Source organism: Syngnathoides biaculeatus, chromosome 6 (assembly GCF_019802595.1).
Source record: "Syngnathoides biaculeatus isolate LvHL_M chromosome 6, ASM1980259v1, whole genome shotgun sequence".
Taxonomy (NCBI): Eukaryota; Metazoa; Chordata; class Actinopteri; order Syngnathiformes; family Syngnathidae; genus Syngnathoides; species Syngnathoides biaculeatus.
In genome coordinates this window covers 13,925,175-13,944,669 of record NC_084645.1, presented here as the reverse complement: position 1 = coordinate 13,944,669, position 19,495 = coordinate 13,925,175, and the positions used below count along the sequence as shown (strand labels likewise).

The window sequence follows — 19,495 nt, the reverse complement described above, 5'->3', positions numbered from 1 at the left end:
CAATCACAACACAGTGGAAGCACAGCTTCCCTGAAGCAGTCTAACAGAAGTGGCATTTTGTCCTCATGGCTCCTCTGACCACCACGAACCAACATCCAACCACAGTCATTGCTTGATGAATGTTGGTTGCCCAAGTTAACAACAATGACGTGCTCAGGAATACAAACTGGCGACACTCTGGTTGCAGGGTGTACACTTACATTCTGCAGTGTAGCTCAAGTCATCATTGAGCCATATAAAACATGCTTTTTTGATTTCTCGAGACTGTAAAATAGCAGGTGTTATCCCACTGAGGAATGGCCTTGTTTGTTTTTCTATGTTAAAGCTCGAGAAAGCATATCTCAGATCCACCACAAATGGCCAGAGATGAAGTAATTTTGATCGAACAAGCATGGACTCTGGAAGGATCAAGGCATTGGATATCGACTATTCTGTGGATTGGTTGAAATGTGAAACTTTCACTTTCAAGCATTTTTCAAAATACTTATTTACAATAACTTTGCAGTGTACTTGGGAGTTTGGCCATAAAAAAATAACCCTACAAAACAATGATTTTGTACTGATCAGTAATAGGAATGCATATGGCCTGAAAAAAAGGCCCTCAATGTAACGGACAATCCGCAATATCGGACAACCTCGGCCCCGATTTGTCCATTCTTTAAAGATTCCACTTTAACATGACATATAGCTATTAAAATATTATGTATATGTATAGACCTATATCAGCGACTTCTGGGTCAATTGGTTGTCATGTTGTCTCGAGACATCGCTCAGACATCTTCCTGGTGAGAGCGCAAGCAATATTTTGGTCTCCGGGGCCTAGAGTCACTGTGACAGATCAGCCTCGGCAGGCTCTGCGACGTCTCAGACAATGAGATAAGCCCTTTAATCAGCATTGTGTCATCTCTTCTTGCAAATTGACCTTTTTTCTTTTCTTTTTTTAACCAAAAATAGTTGCATGCTCCAGTCTTAATATCTGACATTCTGATGAATAAAACTGCAAATGCCATGTTTGGTTCTAGTCAGTGGTTACATCTAAAGTAAACTGTGGGAAATGTGAAAATCCATAGTACTCTGCCTTGAGTGGTGGCTATTTTGCTGTGAGAATGTTTGCATTTGTCAAGGCCAGGTGTGTGTTTGTGTGTGTCTGTGCATGTGTGTTTGGTGTGGAGGTCGGAGAGATGAATAAGAAAGTGCATTTACTGTGAGACAAGCAATTCAATCTGGAATGAAACAAGAACATGCAATGCAAGCAAGAGCGAAGTTGCAAGTCTCTGCAAATGTGTCATTTTTTTATAGCCTAACGCACATCCACACAAATACCACACACACACACACCCACAGTCACAGATGTTCAAATCCGAAGGCGAAGCATTATTTGAGAAAAATCTCCCATTTCTTTGGGTTCTTGCTTGCTATTAATGAACGCCATCATTACTACAGGCCACAGTGGACTCGTGGAGGGGCGGTTTCATCAATGCAAGGTCGCTGTGTTCAAATGTATTCGAACAATCAAAGGAACACCAATACTAGTAAGCTTGTCACGAAACGAATTCAATCCCACAATATATGAACCAGTTAATTTGTGTCAATACAAAAATGCCCAGCGGGACGCCGAAGTCCTAGGGTTGTGTATATGTGTGTGTGTGTCTGTGTGTCCCTGTGAGTATATGCTCAGTGAACTGAACCTGGAAGAGCAGGTGTAATTGGGTGTGGAAATGGGGAACCCTGTGGTCTCCCAGGTTAAACGAGATCAGACATCTTCTCCTGTCCATTTCCTGCTGAGACAAAAGGAAGATTGTTGTCTGCCCTCCCCCTCCTCAGGTTTATCAATATTTCTTTGATGGTACTGGACTCAGCGACATGGGTGGAGGGATGAACTATGATTCATTTAAAAGCTGTCTCATTGCGGTTGTCTCTCCTCACACATACCAAATAATTTAATACGCAGCGATGGCAAAAGATCACAGCTACATCAGATATACAGTTATAAAGCAACACTAGATTACAATGAAACTGCATACCTTTCTGTTTCCTGACTGACATTGTGCTAGGCTGTGTTGATTCCCCGTGTAAGGTCCATGTCCACGCCGCTTTTCCTCACAATGGCAATAGGAGTGCTGGAGCCTATCCCACCTTGAAACTAATCAAGGAATGGTAATCTCTCCCTTTGGAATGTTATGAACTCATGTTTAAATGTCAGTATCGTGTTAAGTAAAATAATAATGTCTGGAGAAGATAAGCACAGCCCAGATTTGGCCTATGAACGTATTGCCCTGCTTCTTCAGGCCTTACACTCATCTGAGGCTCAATCAGCAGCTCCTCTGCTGGTTGAAGTCAAGTAGTTCACTCCATTCTACTTAAGTAGGTTCAATTTGTGAATTCAAGTCATTCAAGTCAATTCAACATTTGTTTGAATTGCCCAAAATCCGTGAATCAAATAAACCATTACAATGACCAGCCCTCGTGAGGATTTATTCCTTATGTGATGGATGATAAAATTCTATTACTTGTCTAAAGGAAACTAATAAGACTTATCTAACCAACCAGCTCAAAGTGAAGACCGTCTTAATTGCTTTTCCAAATTCGTACCTAATAGTGAGTGACGTGAATTGCAATGCGAGTGATGGTGATGTGCATGCGGAGTGAGTATTCCTGTGCCGGTGAACCATTTCAGGTGAACAGAAGGTGCACTCTTGATTTAGAGTTGATGAAACGTACCAGAAGCCCCTGGTTTGGACTCCTTTGAGTTGGTAGACACCTGGTATCTGCATTTAAATGCATCGGTAGTGAGGCAGATAATCTAGGGATCTTTCTGACACCAGCACCCTTTGTTCCAGTGTGTCGTATTCCCACTCCTGTCTGGAGGGTTTGCTGCTTTGAATTTTGATAAAGTCAAACTAGATCTAGATGCAGATGCAGCAATCCCCACCTGCTTGCAAACTTTTCAGATAATACAGTCTTGGTTGCTTTTTTGGAAACAAACATTATGCTTAAAAAGAAAATGGAGATGTCATCTGAAACATCAACTCTTAAATGGTTCTTTACAGATTCAAGACAAAAAATAGACTGGCATAAAAAAGGATGGGACTGAGACTCAAGCTCCTATCCGAATTCAGTGCCAATGGCTGTCTTGTGACATGTAACCGACATATCACTGCCTTTCACTGCAGAATTTGTGACAAGAAAAACAATCACATTAAAAATCTGCTGCGGTGCATCATAAATAAAAGCCGTGCTTGAGCGGGTCAAGGTGGAAAGTGCATAAATTTGCCAAGACGGTAATTTGTTACAGACTGTGGATGCTTCATTAGATGAACAGTACAGACAGTTAGCTGATACTGGGTGAAAGCTTTTTTTTTTTTTTTTTTTTTTTTTTTAATTAAATTAGTTTGAATTTTACAAAACACAAACTCATAAACATCCCTAAATCAATAGGTGTCAAAATGGTCCTGGGGTTGATTCTCCATGGTTTTGCATATAAATCCAAGAGGTTCAGTGAGTAGTTCAGTAAGTTGGAATGGGGGAATAAAACATTTGACTGAAATCCTATCGATGGAAGATCTCTGGTCAAGTGTTAGCATGTGAAGTGATTTATTCCAATAAAATTCATCATGAGGGATAATCATGACTAACAATATCGATCAAAAAAATTGCAACTATCATTGTGCCCATAATCATGCATGTCTAGCTCCATGGAAACCTAACTACTGCAGTAGCAGGATGATGAGAAGTGGAAGAGACGAGTATAAAGTAGTATGTACTAGTAGTAGTAAATAAGTATAAGTAGTTTGATGCCCTGTTTAACACAATCAAATGGAAAAAAAAAAGACTTCAACACTCCTGTCACTAAAAATGGAAAAACTAAAAATAAAAAAACCCTGGTGTTGAAAAAATGTCCAATTTTTGACATCTGCCGAGCTTAACGTACCCAATCTTCCTCTCTGAATCCGTGGCACACTCGCAAGCCCTGGATCCAGCTGGCAGTGGAAATTGGGCCAGATTGTAATCGATTGCAGAGAACTGCAGTGTTTCCATTAAGCGGAGTTAATGGGTGAAAAAAATTAAAATGTTTGAGAAGGGGAAAACATGTTCTCCCTTGAGTTGTCACGTCACGAGTAACTTCAAGGTCATTGCACTGCCATTTGAGGAGGGGGAACAGCAAAGAGCACAATGAGGCTGCAATTAGGTCAAAGCACAAGTTCATGAACAGAAAGGCTACTTTTATGGGGCACGGGTGTAGTCCATGTAAGGTCCAAAACCACCTTCTTCATAGTCCCGCGGGTTGACTGGATCTGCCCTCGGCACTGGAAGCCTGAAAGCAGCACAAAAAGAATGAATCACATCACTTATTTCTTGAAAGAATTACAACACATATTCTCCATGGCATGGATATTACGAAATATAATAAACCTTTGTGAGATGAAATCAGCTCCAATCAATCAACACTTCAAGGAGAAAATCATCCATTGGGCTGCTTTTCTATCAGCAGCTTTGTGGTGATGGAGACAAAGTGAAAGCTAAATTGCTGAGACCTGCAGCAATCTGGGGCTGGCTGATAGATTCAATCACACTGGAGACAGCCCACTCTCATCATAACGTATTCTAATTGCGCAATCTTGAAACATATGAAAAAGAAACTTGAAAATTAACGATTCCCGCTCAAAAATAAAGATTTGACGTAATTGCGGCCAGCTCTGTGATATCACGGAGCAGGGGTGTATACTTTCGAGCACCAGGTGACAACGCCCCCCATCCCCCACCCCTATATAAGCACAAAGTCATGTCATTCCATATGGCTATCATGCTCTGTTGTGAGTTATCTGTAGTTAGCTTCCATAACAAGGTCTAGTTACCACTCCAGTGTGCAGGAAGCAAGGCACGGCTTGGTGACATTTTCTAACCCCTCTCCCCAAAAAAGAAGAAATAAAATGGACTGGCTTTTTGAAGAAATGCAGATGGCGAGCTGATCAACACCACCTGACATTATATGAATATATACATTTCCTACAATATTATGTGCGTGCTGTAAATATTCTGTGACAATTGTTTTAGTGTCGCCAAGGTGAGCGCGTCCCTTTTGCCAAACAATTAATTGCAGATACTAGTACTACTGCTGACCAGTGGACAGCCACCAACCAGATGGAAAACACACCCATGGTAAGTCAGAGTAATGTATGGCAAAAAGCAAGGTTGTCATCTGCATATTTGATTACGTTATCCCTACATCTATACTTTTATGTTCAGTTCCAAATCCCGTTAGAGTGCTAACATGTGACCATTTTGGACCTGATGAAAGTGGGTGAAAGTGATGATCAAATGGTAAATGTTTCCTAAAATAAGATTCTCCTCCCTATCATGCACAAAGTTACATCACACACACCAATTCACACATGTGCACACACATCCAGAAGAAAAACAATGATGAAAGACGAATCTCATTAGAAGCTCATCATGGTTAACATTTCTATGTATAAAGAAGAGTTATGGAGTAAAATAGTAACCTTTACTAAATGACCACTATTCTTGAATTGTGCAAATCCTAAGCATTATAAGTATGCTGTTTTAGTATAATATGTGACCTTGTCATTAACAGTTCGGCTGATGACTCTGGAATTGCTGTACTTTGACTCCTAGATATGTTAAATCTCCAGACTATAAACTGTGAAACGTCTCCTACTTGATAATTGGATACACTTAAAATGCCCAGTGCATGTTATTATTATTGCTATTTTTTTTAATTGCACAGCCTTTAATGCTGTTAACTGTAAGCGCGTGGATGCAAACTTTTCTGACTAGCTGAACTGGCAGAGATTAATGCTACGATTGCCAAAAATCTGTGCAAGACCATGTCTTTAATTTTGTGAGCCATTGTGCGAGAAATTAACAAGTTTTAGAGGAAGGGTTTGATGTCACGCAACAAATTGATGGCATCGCCATCAACCTGTTGGTTCTATGTTGTGTGGCCACATGACTTTGTTAACCGACCTCGTCTCCTCTCTCCTCCAAGGACACAGTTCCATCATTCATAGCCGGCGTCATCATGAAACAGCTCAACACTGTTCTACCTCCACCCCATCATCAGTTTTTCAACCCATCCTGGGAACGGGGGGGCTTTGAGGGAAAGGGAAAAGAAGCATCTCTGAAATACGCCAATGATCATTGTGAGCACTGCTCCCTCGATATTTGTGTTCATAGAAACAAAAAGCGGATTTCTTTCCCTACTTGCACTTCTCGGGGAGACACCACTCAAAACTCACCACAGGGCATCTCATGAGACAGAATGAACTGTATTCCTCAAAGTGGTTGTAAAAAACAATTTATTTTCAAAACACCGCTGCCATGCGGCCATTCCACAAACGCATGCGCCTTGGCATTGCTACAAGCGAGCCGGCCAACAGAAGTGATGACATAGTGAATACACCCGCATAAAGCAGTTGCTGTAGTTTCGCTCATCTCCTGTCAGTGTACATTCAGTGGATTAATTATTCAATAGTGCTGTTTCCATTCAAAATTCTTGGCAATAGTACCACATGTACTTTCATGAGCCACACTAATTTTCCTGAGTACAGTATTCAAATTGGTACCAGCATTACACAGGCTGCTCAGGCTTTGTGATCGAGAGCACACTAAAGTGTTCAATACAGCCTACTTGTGTTTGAGATGGCATCCGAGGTCAAATGTTGTCACATATGGCCGACGCTACATAAAAATACACACTTGAGGGTATAGAAGCATGGCCACTACCAAAGTGAATTGTTATATAAAGCCAGTCTTTGGTAAGACTGAGGACACAGATGTAATAACTTATTCATTCCACCCACAGGAAAGAAGGGCCTTGAGAGAAATGGGGCGGTGACAGAAAAAGGACAGGGAGGAGCCTTGACATGCAACAAAATGTCACCAAGTGCTTGATACATTCTAGAGTACAAAGTAAAAGCCCTTGCTCTGCTCTCCTTCTCTTTTCGTTCATTTATCTTCCATGCTCTATAATAAAAGATCATTTGGCTGTATGGGTATGTGTGCGTGCAAATGGGTGTGTCATTCCTGTCACCTGGGTTCTCTGCTTTCATGACTTATTCATAAGCATTAATGCAGTCAATGTATTATTGATTAGGACCGATCATTGCCTTTTCCCCTTGGTGTGACCGTGGCCTAAGGATGGGGTGAGATTAGGCAAGGAGTTTCGACACACTGGCCATGGAAATGTACAAGTACACCACAGTCAAAACAAAAATGGCAGATAATTACTTCAACCAGCAACCTGTACTCTTTCTGCACTGTATCAGTGCATCTCGGGAATAACTGTATTACTAATAGTAAGTACTGAGGCACATAAAGAATCACATACATTGTAGTCTGAAGGAAGGTGTCCAAAAGACCATTCATTTCATCAAGCTTTCTTTGCAAAGTTATGGCAAACTAGTATTGCAAAGTGCAAAATATGTTTTCACATTTTAGGTCCGTGTAAACAAAAATTATTTTGACTCTTGTTGTAGATGGAATTTTTCAAAAAAACAAACAAAAATATTATGTCATTGTCTTGTAAACATGCCCTTTAGAAAGGACATTTCCCCAATAGCCCAAAAGTAAACCCATCCCGAGGGTTACTCCAGAGGAAAAGACGAAAAGTTTTGTGTCTCAATTATTCAGTTCCATTTTTGGCTTCTAACCAATGCATGTTGCTAGGAGAAGACGGGCTTTGGGGGTTGGGGGTGTCCTGCCCAAATTAAGTTTAAATGGCATGCTCCTAGCAAGAGTGCTTCCTGCTGCTAGGATAATAAGTTGTCCTCTGGAACAGAGATTGGGAACCTTTTTCGCAAAAACAGCCCAGTATTTGTAAGTTTATTTCCGTGAGAGCCGTTTAAGTATATATTTTAACAATACCACTTAAAGCATCCATTTTTAAGCAAGCCCAACCATTTTAGGATAAACCGTAATGAATATGAATTTATTCATTTTTATGAAGTTTTTTTTCCCCTTGCCATTCACTTCTGGTACTGCATGTTCTCCTTGTGGCTTTTGTAGTCTATTTGATACACGCTGAGCTCAAACCTCACGGAGTCACTGGGACTTCCATTTGTTAAAAATCTAGATTTTTTATTTATTTATTTTTTTTAAATGTGAGAACAGCTGCTCAGATGCATACATCGACATATTTCAATATAGAAGCATTTCAATATCTGTGCCAAAGAGTTCCAGCTTGTTTTCAAATGCAAACTATTTCTTGGAGGGTTATTCCCATGCCTTGCGTTCTCACATTGATCTGGTTCAGATGTTCAGTCATGTCCACAATATAAGAAAAGTACAAGAAACTCTGAGTGTTAGCCAACTCAGGATGCTCGATAGCATTCATTTCAAGAAAAGTCTGGATTGGACTCAGGGAAGGTGCAAAAAAAAAAAAAAGACGAGCGCCTTCCCTCTTGACAAACAATGCACATTGCCCGAAGGGAATGATTATTCCAACTTCTATGCAAATGTGACATGGCGGGTAACAATGCTGATGGTAAATTGTGGATGAAGGAAAATGTGGTCGGGAGGAGCCATCATTCGGATCATTTTGTTAAAATAACAAAGTTTAACATTTTTATTACCGGTAAACCAAGTCCAGAGGCCCCCCCCCCCAAAAAAAAAAAAAAAAAAAAGAAAAAAAATTAAAAAGTCAGCCCTAAACGTACCAGGAAGGCCAGCTTGCACTGGTGCCAACCACCTGCATTGTGGTAGCTAATGGATGGATGGATTAAAAAGTATGAGAATGTTCTCAATTTGGAACATACATTTGTAACAGTGTAGTTTTTGTAATGTTTAATTTTAAAATGTCAGGGGAATTATTAATTATTTATAAAGTTAAAAATTGTCAGCAAAGACCCTGCTCTACATATTCTCCCATTTCTGGGGCACTCGATCCACCCTCACTGCCATGTGAAACACACTGCAGTAGCTTGGATATGACACGTAGTGTGTGTGTGTGTGTGTGTGTGTCAAGAGGGAAGACAAAAAAGCCACAGTGCATATAAATAGTCCACACACCCCTGTTCAAATGCCACAATGTTGTGATGTATAAAAAGAATGAAACAGAAATAATTTTAAAAATGTCTTCCACCACCACCACTGTGACCTTGAGCCTGGGTAGCAATAATAAACAACTGAAATAATGTTTTATGAGTCTGTGCATCCTTAAGTGAGGGATGTGGCTGTGTTGAGGCATAAGCAATTTCATCTAACATGTGTTAAATGGGAGTTAGTACATACCGGCCACCAGGTAAAGGCCCTTTGATTAATTAACCCCAAATATAAAGTTTAGGTTTTTTTTTAGCGGGGCTGCAGTTTTGTTTTGCTTTCTAGCAGAATTCTAAAGTTTTGTGGAAGCACTAACTCCTATTTCAAAGTTGAAACTGTTTATATTCCTTCCACCTTGTCAAAGGCCCAAGTTCTAACAGGAAAAAAGTACACTGGTGGCAGCATCATGTTTTGGGGTTTTAGTTTAAACTGGGGCCTTTGAAAAGGTGGAGGGAATATGAATTGTTTGAAATCGTCTAGTCAAGCTTACTTGTTTCACCCTAAATCACAAAAGAGACTCAAAGGCCTTCACAGAAAGGCATTCAGTGTTTGGTCAAAACCTTTCGGCTTCTCCAAAAGATACCAAAGAAAAAGCGTACCAGAACAAGTGAACTTTTTGGGAGTTAATCAAAGGCCTTGTAAATGGTGGCAGGTGTGTAATGATTATCATTTAAAATATGTTTGAATGTGATTTGTTGATTCTGAACACAGCCACATTAAAGTTCTAAGAGGGGTTTCACAGTTGTTCAACCACATTGTTATTTATTTAATGCCTTTTAATGAAGTTGTACACGTCATAGACCACATTGATTGTGGAAAAGGTTTTGAAATACTTTCTCATTTTTTATTCATATCACAAAACCCATCATTGGAACATGATAGGGAGAATGTTAGATGAGGTTGATTAAGGAAATATGGGTTCAATAAGAAAATGTACTGTACTACAGTAGTAGTATTTGGAGTAGTCACCCACAGGGAAAATGAATACTGCCATTTGCATTTAGAAACGGTTGGGATTAATTACATCTACTGTATTTATATTCCGTCATATAAGGTGACAGGGCAGTTCTCAAGCCTGAGGGCTACGACGTTTGGCCTAATGAGAGAAGATCCTTAATGGTTATTGACAAAGCCCACAAGGACGAGTCGTACCATTTCTCTTGAGTGAAGCAGCACTGTCTGCCACAATTTAATGAAGTAAAAGCCATCACTTCTCTTTGGGTGATTCAGTGTAATAGCTTTGTATCAACCATGGAACATTTGACAATACACCAAAGAGGTGACAGAAAATTAACTACAAATTGAACGGTCGGGGGTGACTGTTGAATATAAAATACTACACAGATTAAAAACAACAAAAAATAAATAATATAGAGGACCGTAATGTGAGCACTACTGTGTCTAATTGTCAGGGCCTACTTTGTTTTGTCTTGTCTTTCCATCTTGCGGGCCATCTTGCTCTCATCTTTATGGATTTATACTCCTTTCATCTGACAAGGCTGACTGAGGATACATCATTTCAAGAGCGGCCCCGCACACAACTTTCATTGGAGAATGCCTCTGATCTTTCCAACACCTTGCTACAAGGATCCTCCCAGCCATAATTTGAGGTCTGTATTGTTTGGATCCTAATGACAAAAAATATCAGGGGGGAAACAACTTCATCTAAAATAATAAAAGGTACATTGAGGTGAAGGGTGATTTAAAGCATGGAAAAGAATTTTGCAGGAATGAGAAAAGTGGGCATCTCCTATAATGTCAGGAAATAGCTGATGACGAGATGAGGAAAAAAGCGAGAGAATGTTGTCATAGTTTGCTTTCTATAGTTCCCTTACCAGAGGACATAATGATTTAAGATTGCAACATTGCAACGCAATAGCACAAGGGTTCTGCACCACTGCACCAATTGCATTGTACTCCGACACTAAACAGTCCGTTCTTTCAATATACTGTACTTTCTCAAATGGTCATCTCGACTCTCATCATTTTAATCACTATGATCCATTGGTGAAACTAAAATATATGCTGCACAGCAAATACTGGAAAGAATGCATCATTATTTATCTGTGAAAGAATTCTTGAAAACAACAGCAACCAAAATTGGGATAGGTGAGGAAAATACTAAATAATGAAAGGGGACATGAGGCCTGGGACGGCGAGAATTCATATCATGGAATAAATTGGATTAATTCACACATAATAAGGTGTAACAACTATTATGGAAGTATTTCAGAATCAGCTTTAAAGTCTCCTGATGAAGATAAATTCTTCTTTTCCTTTCGGCTTGTCCCGTTGGGGGTCGCCACAGCGTGTCATCTTTTTCCATCTTAGCCTATCTCCCGCATCTTCCTCTCTAACCCCAACTGCCCTCATGTCTTCCCTCACCACATCCATTCACCTTCTCTTTGGTCTTCCTCTCGCTCTTTTGCCTGAGAGCTCCATCCTCAGCATCCTTCTACCAATATACTCATTCTCTCGCCTCTGAACATGTCCAAACCATCGAAGTCTGCTCTCTCGAATCTTGTCTCCAAAACATCCAACTTTGGCTGTCCCTCTAATGAGCTCATTTCTAATCCTATCCAACCTGGTCACTCCGAGCGAGAACCTCAACATCTTAATTTCTGCCACCTCCAGTTCTGCTTCCTGTTGTTTCTTCAGTGCCACCGTCTCTAATCCGTACATCATGGGTGGCCTCACCACTGTTTTGTAAACTTTGCCCTTCATCCTAGCAGACACTCTTCTGTCACATAACACACCAGACACCTTCTGCAATCTTTTCCAACCTGCTTGGACCCATTTCTTCATTTCCTTACAACACTCACCATTGCTCTGGATTGTTGACCCTAAATATTTGAAGTCGTCCACCCTCGCTATCTCTTCTCCCTGTAGCCTCACTCTTCCCCCTCCACTTTTCTCATTCACGCACATATATTCTGTTTTACTTCGGCTAATCTTCATTCCTCTCCTTTCCAGTGCATGTCTCCATCTTTCTAATTGTTCCTCTGCATGCTCCCTGCTATCACTGCATATCACAATATCATCTGCGAACATCATGGTCCAAGGGGATTCCACTCACACCTCATCTGTCAGCCTATCCATTACCACTGCAAACAGGAAGGGGCTCAGAGCTGATCCCTGATGCAGTCCCACCTCCACCTTAAATTCCTCTGTCACACCTAAGGCACACCTCACCATTGCTCTGCTGCCATCATGCATGTCCTGTACTATTTTAACATACTTCTCTGCCACACCAGACTTACGCATCCGGTTTCCTCCTCTTCTTTGTCTTCGACCCACAGTAGCTGAATTTCCACCGACGCCCTGCAGGTTAGCAGTGCCGGGGGCGGGCGTTGTCAACCCGGGCCACGACCGATCCGGTATGGGATTCTTTAGATAAACACTCATATTTGTTTGGCACAGTTTTTACGCCGGATGCCCTTCCTGACGCAACCCTCTGTATTTATCCGTGCTTGGGACCGCCCTACAGATTGCACTGGTTGGTGGGCCCATAGGGCTGCATTCTGATGAAGATAAATTGATTACAAAACATGCTTTAAGGCATTTTTTAAAGAAAACTTATTGTGCAGATTGACAAGATCAAAATGAAGCCCAGCACACTGGTGCAAAATTGCGCAACTAAATACAATTATATCATTGATGGTGTTATAATTATTTAACACACTCTATATTCATATAGTTTTTACCTCATTTGCTCTTCCCCCTGGCTAATGTATATGATTCATTTCCACTTTTCAGACATCCACGCAAACGATGTAGCTGTTATATTATTTTCTCTTTGGAAAAAATTACCTGCTAATTTGCTGCTCATATTAGATTGCACTAGACTGTGACGTCGTTTCATCCAGACCTCTATTAAAGGGTCAATGGGTAGTTTTCAAACTGTTACCAATATTTGAATGTAGCCTCATTTCAGTAACTTATCTAAGTAACTGAATATACCCAGGATAACATAAATCAAAGTTCGTCTCAGTCATCATGAAATGCAGTGACACAAAAACAAGTTGACAAACTAACGCAAAATGTGAAATTTCAATGTGAGAAAAACAAGGGCACACTAAAATACTGAAGTAATATATTACAGTATCATAATTACGTTCAAGGGTGCACACCTCAGACAAACGCCTGGTTTCCTAATCAGTTTCAGTGACAAACATTAACTGAGTTCTCCCACAGAGGTTTGCTTTTGGTCCATTAATATTTTAATACTAATAGCAAATTACATCGGCGTCACGATGTGAAAGCTGGTTAGCACATTGGACTCACAGTTCTGTGGACCGGGGTTTGAATCCTGGCCCTGCCCATGTGTAGTTTGCACTTTCTCCCCGTGCCTGCGTGGGTTTTCTCCAGGCACACCGTTTTCCTCCCACATCCCAAAAACTATTCCCTTCAATGTATTATGCTCTTGAGTTACATGTGATATAAAGCAGCCTGAGGCAAACGACGACTGACCTCGATAAAACCTGTATCAAGAAATGTTTAGGTCCTTTAGCAATCAAATGGCGAGATGAACAGGGCTAAATTCAATAGAAATGCTTTAACTTTAATTATTAAATATTCCTGCAGCTAATCCCTTAGATCACAAATGGCCATCTGAAAATGGGTTCGTTCCAAAGAAATTATTTCATTTTAACATTAATTCTAAACTATTCTTACTGCTGATCACCCAGATTCCATCGTTCATTTATTCATGACACAAGAATAGGATTACTTTGAAAACCTTTGACAAGCATTATGATATCCTATAATGTCAGCTAAAACTACTCTGCTAAACGAAAACTGTCTTTTATGGGATGGACTCGAGCAGTGAAAACGTATCGTGTGGTCAGGAGGATCAATAATTCAGATCATTTTGATAGTTTTGAAGTTTAGTATTATTTTTTTTAACACAGATACAGACATTGAAAAGGCGAGTGTGTATCAGTACAACTCCACAACAAAGTGTAACTAAGATACTGCAATTTCTGGACTATAGACCGCACCCGATTATAGCCCTCACCCAGGACATTTTTAAAGGAAAAAAACATTTTGTACATACATAAGCCTGTCTATAAGCCGCATGTTCCCACATTGAAACATGAGATATTTATTAAGAAAGACGGTACACAGAAAGTTTTCAAAGTTTTAATAATATACCTTAGCTTTTCTTTCCAAACACTGCCTGTGACGCAGTAACACAGGAGCAACACGCTAGCACAGCGCTAACAGGGCCAGTAAAAAAAAAAAAAACATACTGGTAAAAGTCACTGAGACGCGGCAGCAACACGGTTCAGCCTACCTGCTTTTATTATCTCTGAAAGACTTTTGTGTCTTTTTATATTGCTCCAGTTCTTCCTGCTGCCGTTTCCATTCATTTATGCCAAGTTTACGTGCAGCAGCTCTGTTTCCTTCTTTATTAGCCAGCTCGATTGCTTTTAACTTAAAAGCTGCGTCATATGCATTTCTTCTTGCATTTGCCATGATTAGGGTCTGTTCATGCTAATTTTATTCATGCACAAAGCGCAAAGTTACATTAAACTTGCGTTTTCCTCAGCATAGATATTCCACCCCTCTCACATTTACCGTTTCTGCTCGAGCCCCCCTAGTGGCCGTTAGAAAAAAATCCATAAAAAGGCCTCATCATCGCATAAGTCCCAGGGTTGAAATCATGTGACAAAAGTTGTGGCTTATAGTCTGGAAATTATGGTAGCTTTATAAGCATTTAACTCCAAATTTTATATAAATGCAAAGCGTATTTATTGGTGACTTGTCAACTTCCAGTAAAGTAGAGTACAGTGGTACATCTACTTATGAAATTAATCCGTACATGAAGTTGTTTTGTCATGTGAATTTTTCGTTAGTGGAAGTGCATTTAACATGTAAATAGCCTATTCCGTTTCAAGCCCCCCGACTCCCCATCCCCTGTCATAAAATATGCATTCCAAGTACATAATGTAAAGAATAATAAAAATGTCCCTCATAGCTAATGGGATCCCAGGGAGATGGGAGCGCAGCTCTATAGTGCCGCACAAACCAAGATACAGGATTTGCATAAAGGGTAAAGATTGACATCCCTCCTATCCAATGGGATGCCCGAAAGATGCTTCAGTGGTAGCCAATGAGAGAGCAGCTCTATCGTGCCACACAAACCATGATGCAGAATGTGCATCATGGGTAAAGTTTGATGTCCCTCTTAGCCAATGGGATCTTTAGGTTGGGTGGAATTTGGGGGAATCCAGCGCCCATTTTTTTCTTTTCGTATCCTGAATTTCTTTTATAGCGAGACAATATTTTTCCGAAGAGCCATTTTGTAACCTGAATTTTTAGTACTAGAGACGTTCGTGATTAGAGGTACCACTGTTCAGTAGGACAAATTATTAATTACAATTTGTTATTTTCAACAGGTTAGAAGTTACCGATCCACACCATTTTTTTTTTTTTTTTTTTTTGCAGGATCAAAAACTTTAAAAAAAAAGGGGATTTTCTGTGTCAGTGGTGGGCACACACAGTCCTCGACAAAACTACCACAAGAAAAGGACAGTGGATGACCACCACTAGAGGAACCTGTTGGAGATCGTAATAAGATTAGCACTGATTTTATGGAAAAACATAACCCTTCAAAAGACAGCTCAACTTGGTGTATAATGATTTCCTTGTATGATAACTATGAACTGGGCATTTGATGATAACCAAAATGAATGGATGATAGTGTTCCAAAGGCATTCTCAAAAATCTGGTTGAGAAGGGTGTGGTCCTTTGTGGGCCCATCATACCACCGACAAAACAATTGTGGTCCCTTCCATCATGTAAGTTACCCATTCCTACACTAAACAGTTTTATATGAAATGCAAGAGATGAAGGGTGGGATATAAAATTAGAAACAGTGTCTAAAATGTCTGAATATACATGAAACTTTTTCTTTTTATATAAATTTGTGGACACAGCACAGATTACCAGACAAGATTTATTAATGCTTGAAATTGCAAAAAGAAACAAGGAAACAAAAATGGCACCCAAAAAGAGAGCCTCATTCACACGATCCATATTTTTAGCTGGATAAGTAATAAACAATGAGAGTCTGCTCCTGTCATGCTCACTGCTCTAGTCCTACTGCTCAACAGGAGATTCTGCTCCTGAAAAACAATACAACACCCCGTAGTGTTTCCAGGCTGTTATAGAGGCTTAATCAGCTCATGGAGGAAGTGAAGAGACAGGGCAAAACAAAAAGGCAATGCATCATGGCAGGGACAAAGCACTAGCGGCTGTTTAATGACCCTTTGTGTGTTCTGAAGCTTACTCGGTGCAGCAAATTGCAACTACAGAAAAAAGTCTCATCACCCAGCAAATGTTTTTACATGACAAAGTGTGGTAAGGAAGGGCAACGCAAATAACGGCATCAAAGGATCACGTGCTGCCAAGTATGTTCATGATGCATGTATTATCCTGAGGATGGCTGGATATAGACTGAGCAGATGGGTGGAAAGGTCAGCGATGCAGCATTAGAGAGTGAGCTGATGCTTGGAGATCACGCAGGTTTCTGTATAGCAGCAGCAGGTGTGGGGAGTTTGATAATTATATTAGCGCAAAATAAATTAATCACAAACGATTTAAACACGGATGTCTTCTGTTAATCAAAGAGCGGAATTAATGCAGAGACATTATGAAAATGCCATTTGACCTCAATCTCATTTGGTAATTTAACAATTCTCGGGCACACAGGCACAACAGAGATTGAAGAACTGCAGCACTCAAACCAAACTGGGTGAAAATACGCAGCCACCCATCCATCCATTTTCTGGACAGCTTTATCCTCACAAAGCTCACGGGTGTGTTGGAACCTATCCCAGCTATCTTCAGGCAAAGTACACCCTGAACTGGTCAACAGCCAATCGCGGGGCACACAGAAACAACCATTCACGGACCCATACATACCTAAGGACAATTTAGAGTCTTCAATCGACCCACCAGCATATTTTTAGGATGTGGGAAGAAACCAGAGTACCCGGAAAAAAAACATGCAGACACAGGAAGGACATGAAAACGCCACACAGGCGGGGCCAGGATTTGAACCCTCAGAACTGTGAGGCAGACATGCCAGTGCCCGCCTCAACATATGCATAGTGAACATTGAATATATTTGCTAAGTGTCCTAACCAAAGTCTGCATTGAACAGATTCTTCAGGCATAATAGTACAAAAGTAATTGGAACATTTCTCAACTCAAGTCAGTAGGTTTGCTTTCATGGACATACTACTTTTAAATTAAGCACTTTGGAAAGCCCATTGCACTGTAAGTGTAAAGTGGTAGACCAAGTTATGCATTCCAAAATCACCAATAAGTCATCTGAGATCTGACATTTCAACCAGAGCATTGTGCCTGAACCTGTTTATCTACAACAGTCTTTTGTGCAGTATGTTCCACTTTGTGTCAGTCAGTCTGGCCAATGTCCACATTGCCCAGCTATAAAATTATGAAGCCATGGAATATTGTGTAAGTTAGATTTTTGTTCCCATGAGCTCTTACCTATTAATACATACTGTAAAACCCACTAACTCTGAAGCTACTCTAAGGTTGAACAGAGTCACTTACTCAATTAGTATTTAGAAACAAATATATGTATTTGCATTAGGTCTTTAAAGTGCCACTGACACCTCAAACATAAAATTTTGTATGTTGTCAATAAAAAAAATCAGATAGAATGGACTCATCTGTTTGTTCACAGCACGTCAGAATGTTGCTGTATATTGAGTTTTTTTGTTGAAGAAGAACCAGGAAGTGACGTTTTTTGCAGTGCGGGGTCAAGTGTTTGGATCTACTGTACCAGCGAGAAATTACCAGTTTTTTTCTGTGGCCCAGCTTGTTGAATTGCTCGATTTTGCTTGAACACTTGGGAGGATGGATTCGTGTTTCACATGTTTCCAAAAGACCCGATTCGTTGCGAAAAATGGATTGCAAAGGTGCAAAGGACAAGAGCTTTGTGTGTTCCAAATGACAGGCAATGTGTATAGAGCTATTAAAAAAAAAAATAATAAGAGTTGGGGGGACCAATTTGTCTCACATTTTAGAGCATTTTGCGAGTGAATTTATAATAAATCCCCTTGGTCAAATCAGCAAAATCTAAAAAAAGCACTTGTATTTCATTCAAGACAATTTAATCACACAATACACTGAGAGGACTGAGGAGAGGCGAAAGGAGTACATCGAGATGCGACGTAGGGCAAAGGTAGAGGTGCCAAAGGCAAAACAAGAGGCGCATGAAGACATGTACACCAGGTTGGACACGAAAGAAGAAGAAAAGGATCTCTACAGGTTGGCCAGACAGAGGGATAGAGATGGGAAGGATGTGCAGCAGGTAAGGGTGATTAAGGATAGAGATGGAAATGTGTTGACTGGTGCCAGTAGTGTCCTAAATAGATGGAAAGAATACTTTGAGAAGTTGATGAATGAAGAAAATGAGAGAGAAGGAAGAGTAGAAGAGGCAAGTGTGAAGGACCAGGAAGTGGCAATGATTACTAAGGGGAAGTCAGAAAGGCACTACAAAGGATGAAAAATGGAAAAGTAATTGGTCCTGATGACATACCGGTAGAGGTATGGAAGCACTTTGGAGAGATGGCTGTGGAGTACACAGTACAGGACATGTATGATGGCAGCAGAACAATGGTGAGGTGTGCCTTAGGTGTGACAGAGGAATTTAAGGTGGAGGTGGGACTCCATCAGGGATCAGTTCTGAGCCCCTTCCTGTTTGCAGTGGTAATGGATAGGCTGACAGATGAGGTTAGAATGGAATCCCCTTGGACCAAAATAATTGCAGATGATATTGTGATATGCAGTGAAAGCAGGGAGCAGGTGGAGGAACAATTAGAAAGATGGAGACATGCACTGGAAAGGAGAGGAATGAAGAGTAGCCGAAGTAAAACAGAATATATGTGCGTGAATGAGAAAAATGGAGGAGGAAGAGTGAGGCTACAGGGAGAAGAGATACCGAGGGTGGATGACTTCAAATACTTGGGGTCAATGGTGAGTGTCGTAAGAAAATAAAGAAATGGATCCAAGCAGGTTGGAAAAGATTGCAGAAGGTGTCTGGTGTGTTATGTGACAGAAGAGTCTCTGCTTCAAATATTTAGGGTCAACAATCCAGAGCAATGGTGAATGTGGTAAGGAAGTGAAGAAACGGGTCCAAGCAGGTTGGAACAGCTGGCGAAAGGTGTCTGATGTGTTGTGTGACAGAAGAGTCTCTGCTAGAATGAAGGGCAAAGTTTACAAAACAGTGGTGAGGCCGGCCATGATGTACGGATTAGAGACGGTGGCACTGAAGAAACAACAGGAAGCAGAACTGGAGGTGGCAGAAATGAAGATGTTGAGGTTCTCGCTCGGAGTGACTAGGTTGGATAGGATTAGAAATGAGCTCATTAGAGGGACAGCCAAAGTTGGATGTTTT

At 40.5% G+C, this 19,495-nt stretch overlaps 1 protein-coding gene across 5 annotated transcripts in view; it reads right to left on the bottom strand.

Annotated features, from left to right (window-relative positions):
• Positions 1–19,495, bottom strand: part of trim44 (tripartite motif containing 44) — a 119,884-nt gene that overhangs the window by 8,043 nt on the left and 92,346 nt on the right. For 2 of the 5 annotated variants that reach the window (XM_061821870.1, XM_061821871.1), the window contains one exon: positions 4,223–4,315. In XM_061821870.1, coding sequence (XP_061677854.1) covers positions 4,225–4,315 — 91 coding nt within the window. In that variant the 3' untranslated portion in view covers positions 4,223–4,224. Of the gene's footprint in view, positions 1–3,110; positions 4,316–19,495 lie in introns of those variants that run through there. The other 3 variants (XM_061821874.1, XM_061821873.1, XM_061821872.1) reach the window with 3 other exon arrangements.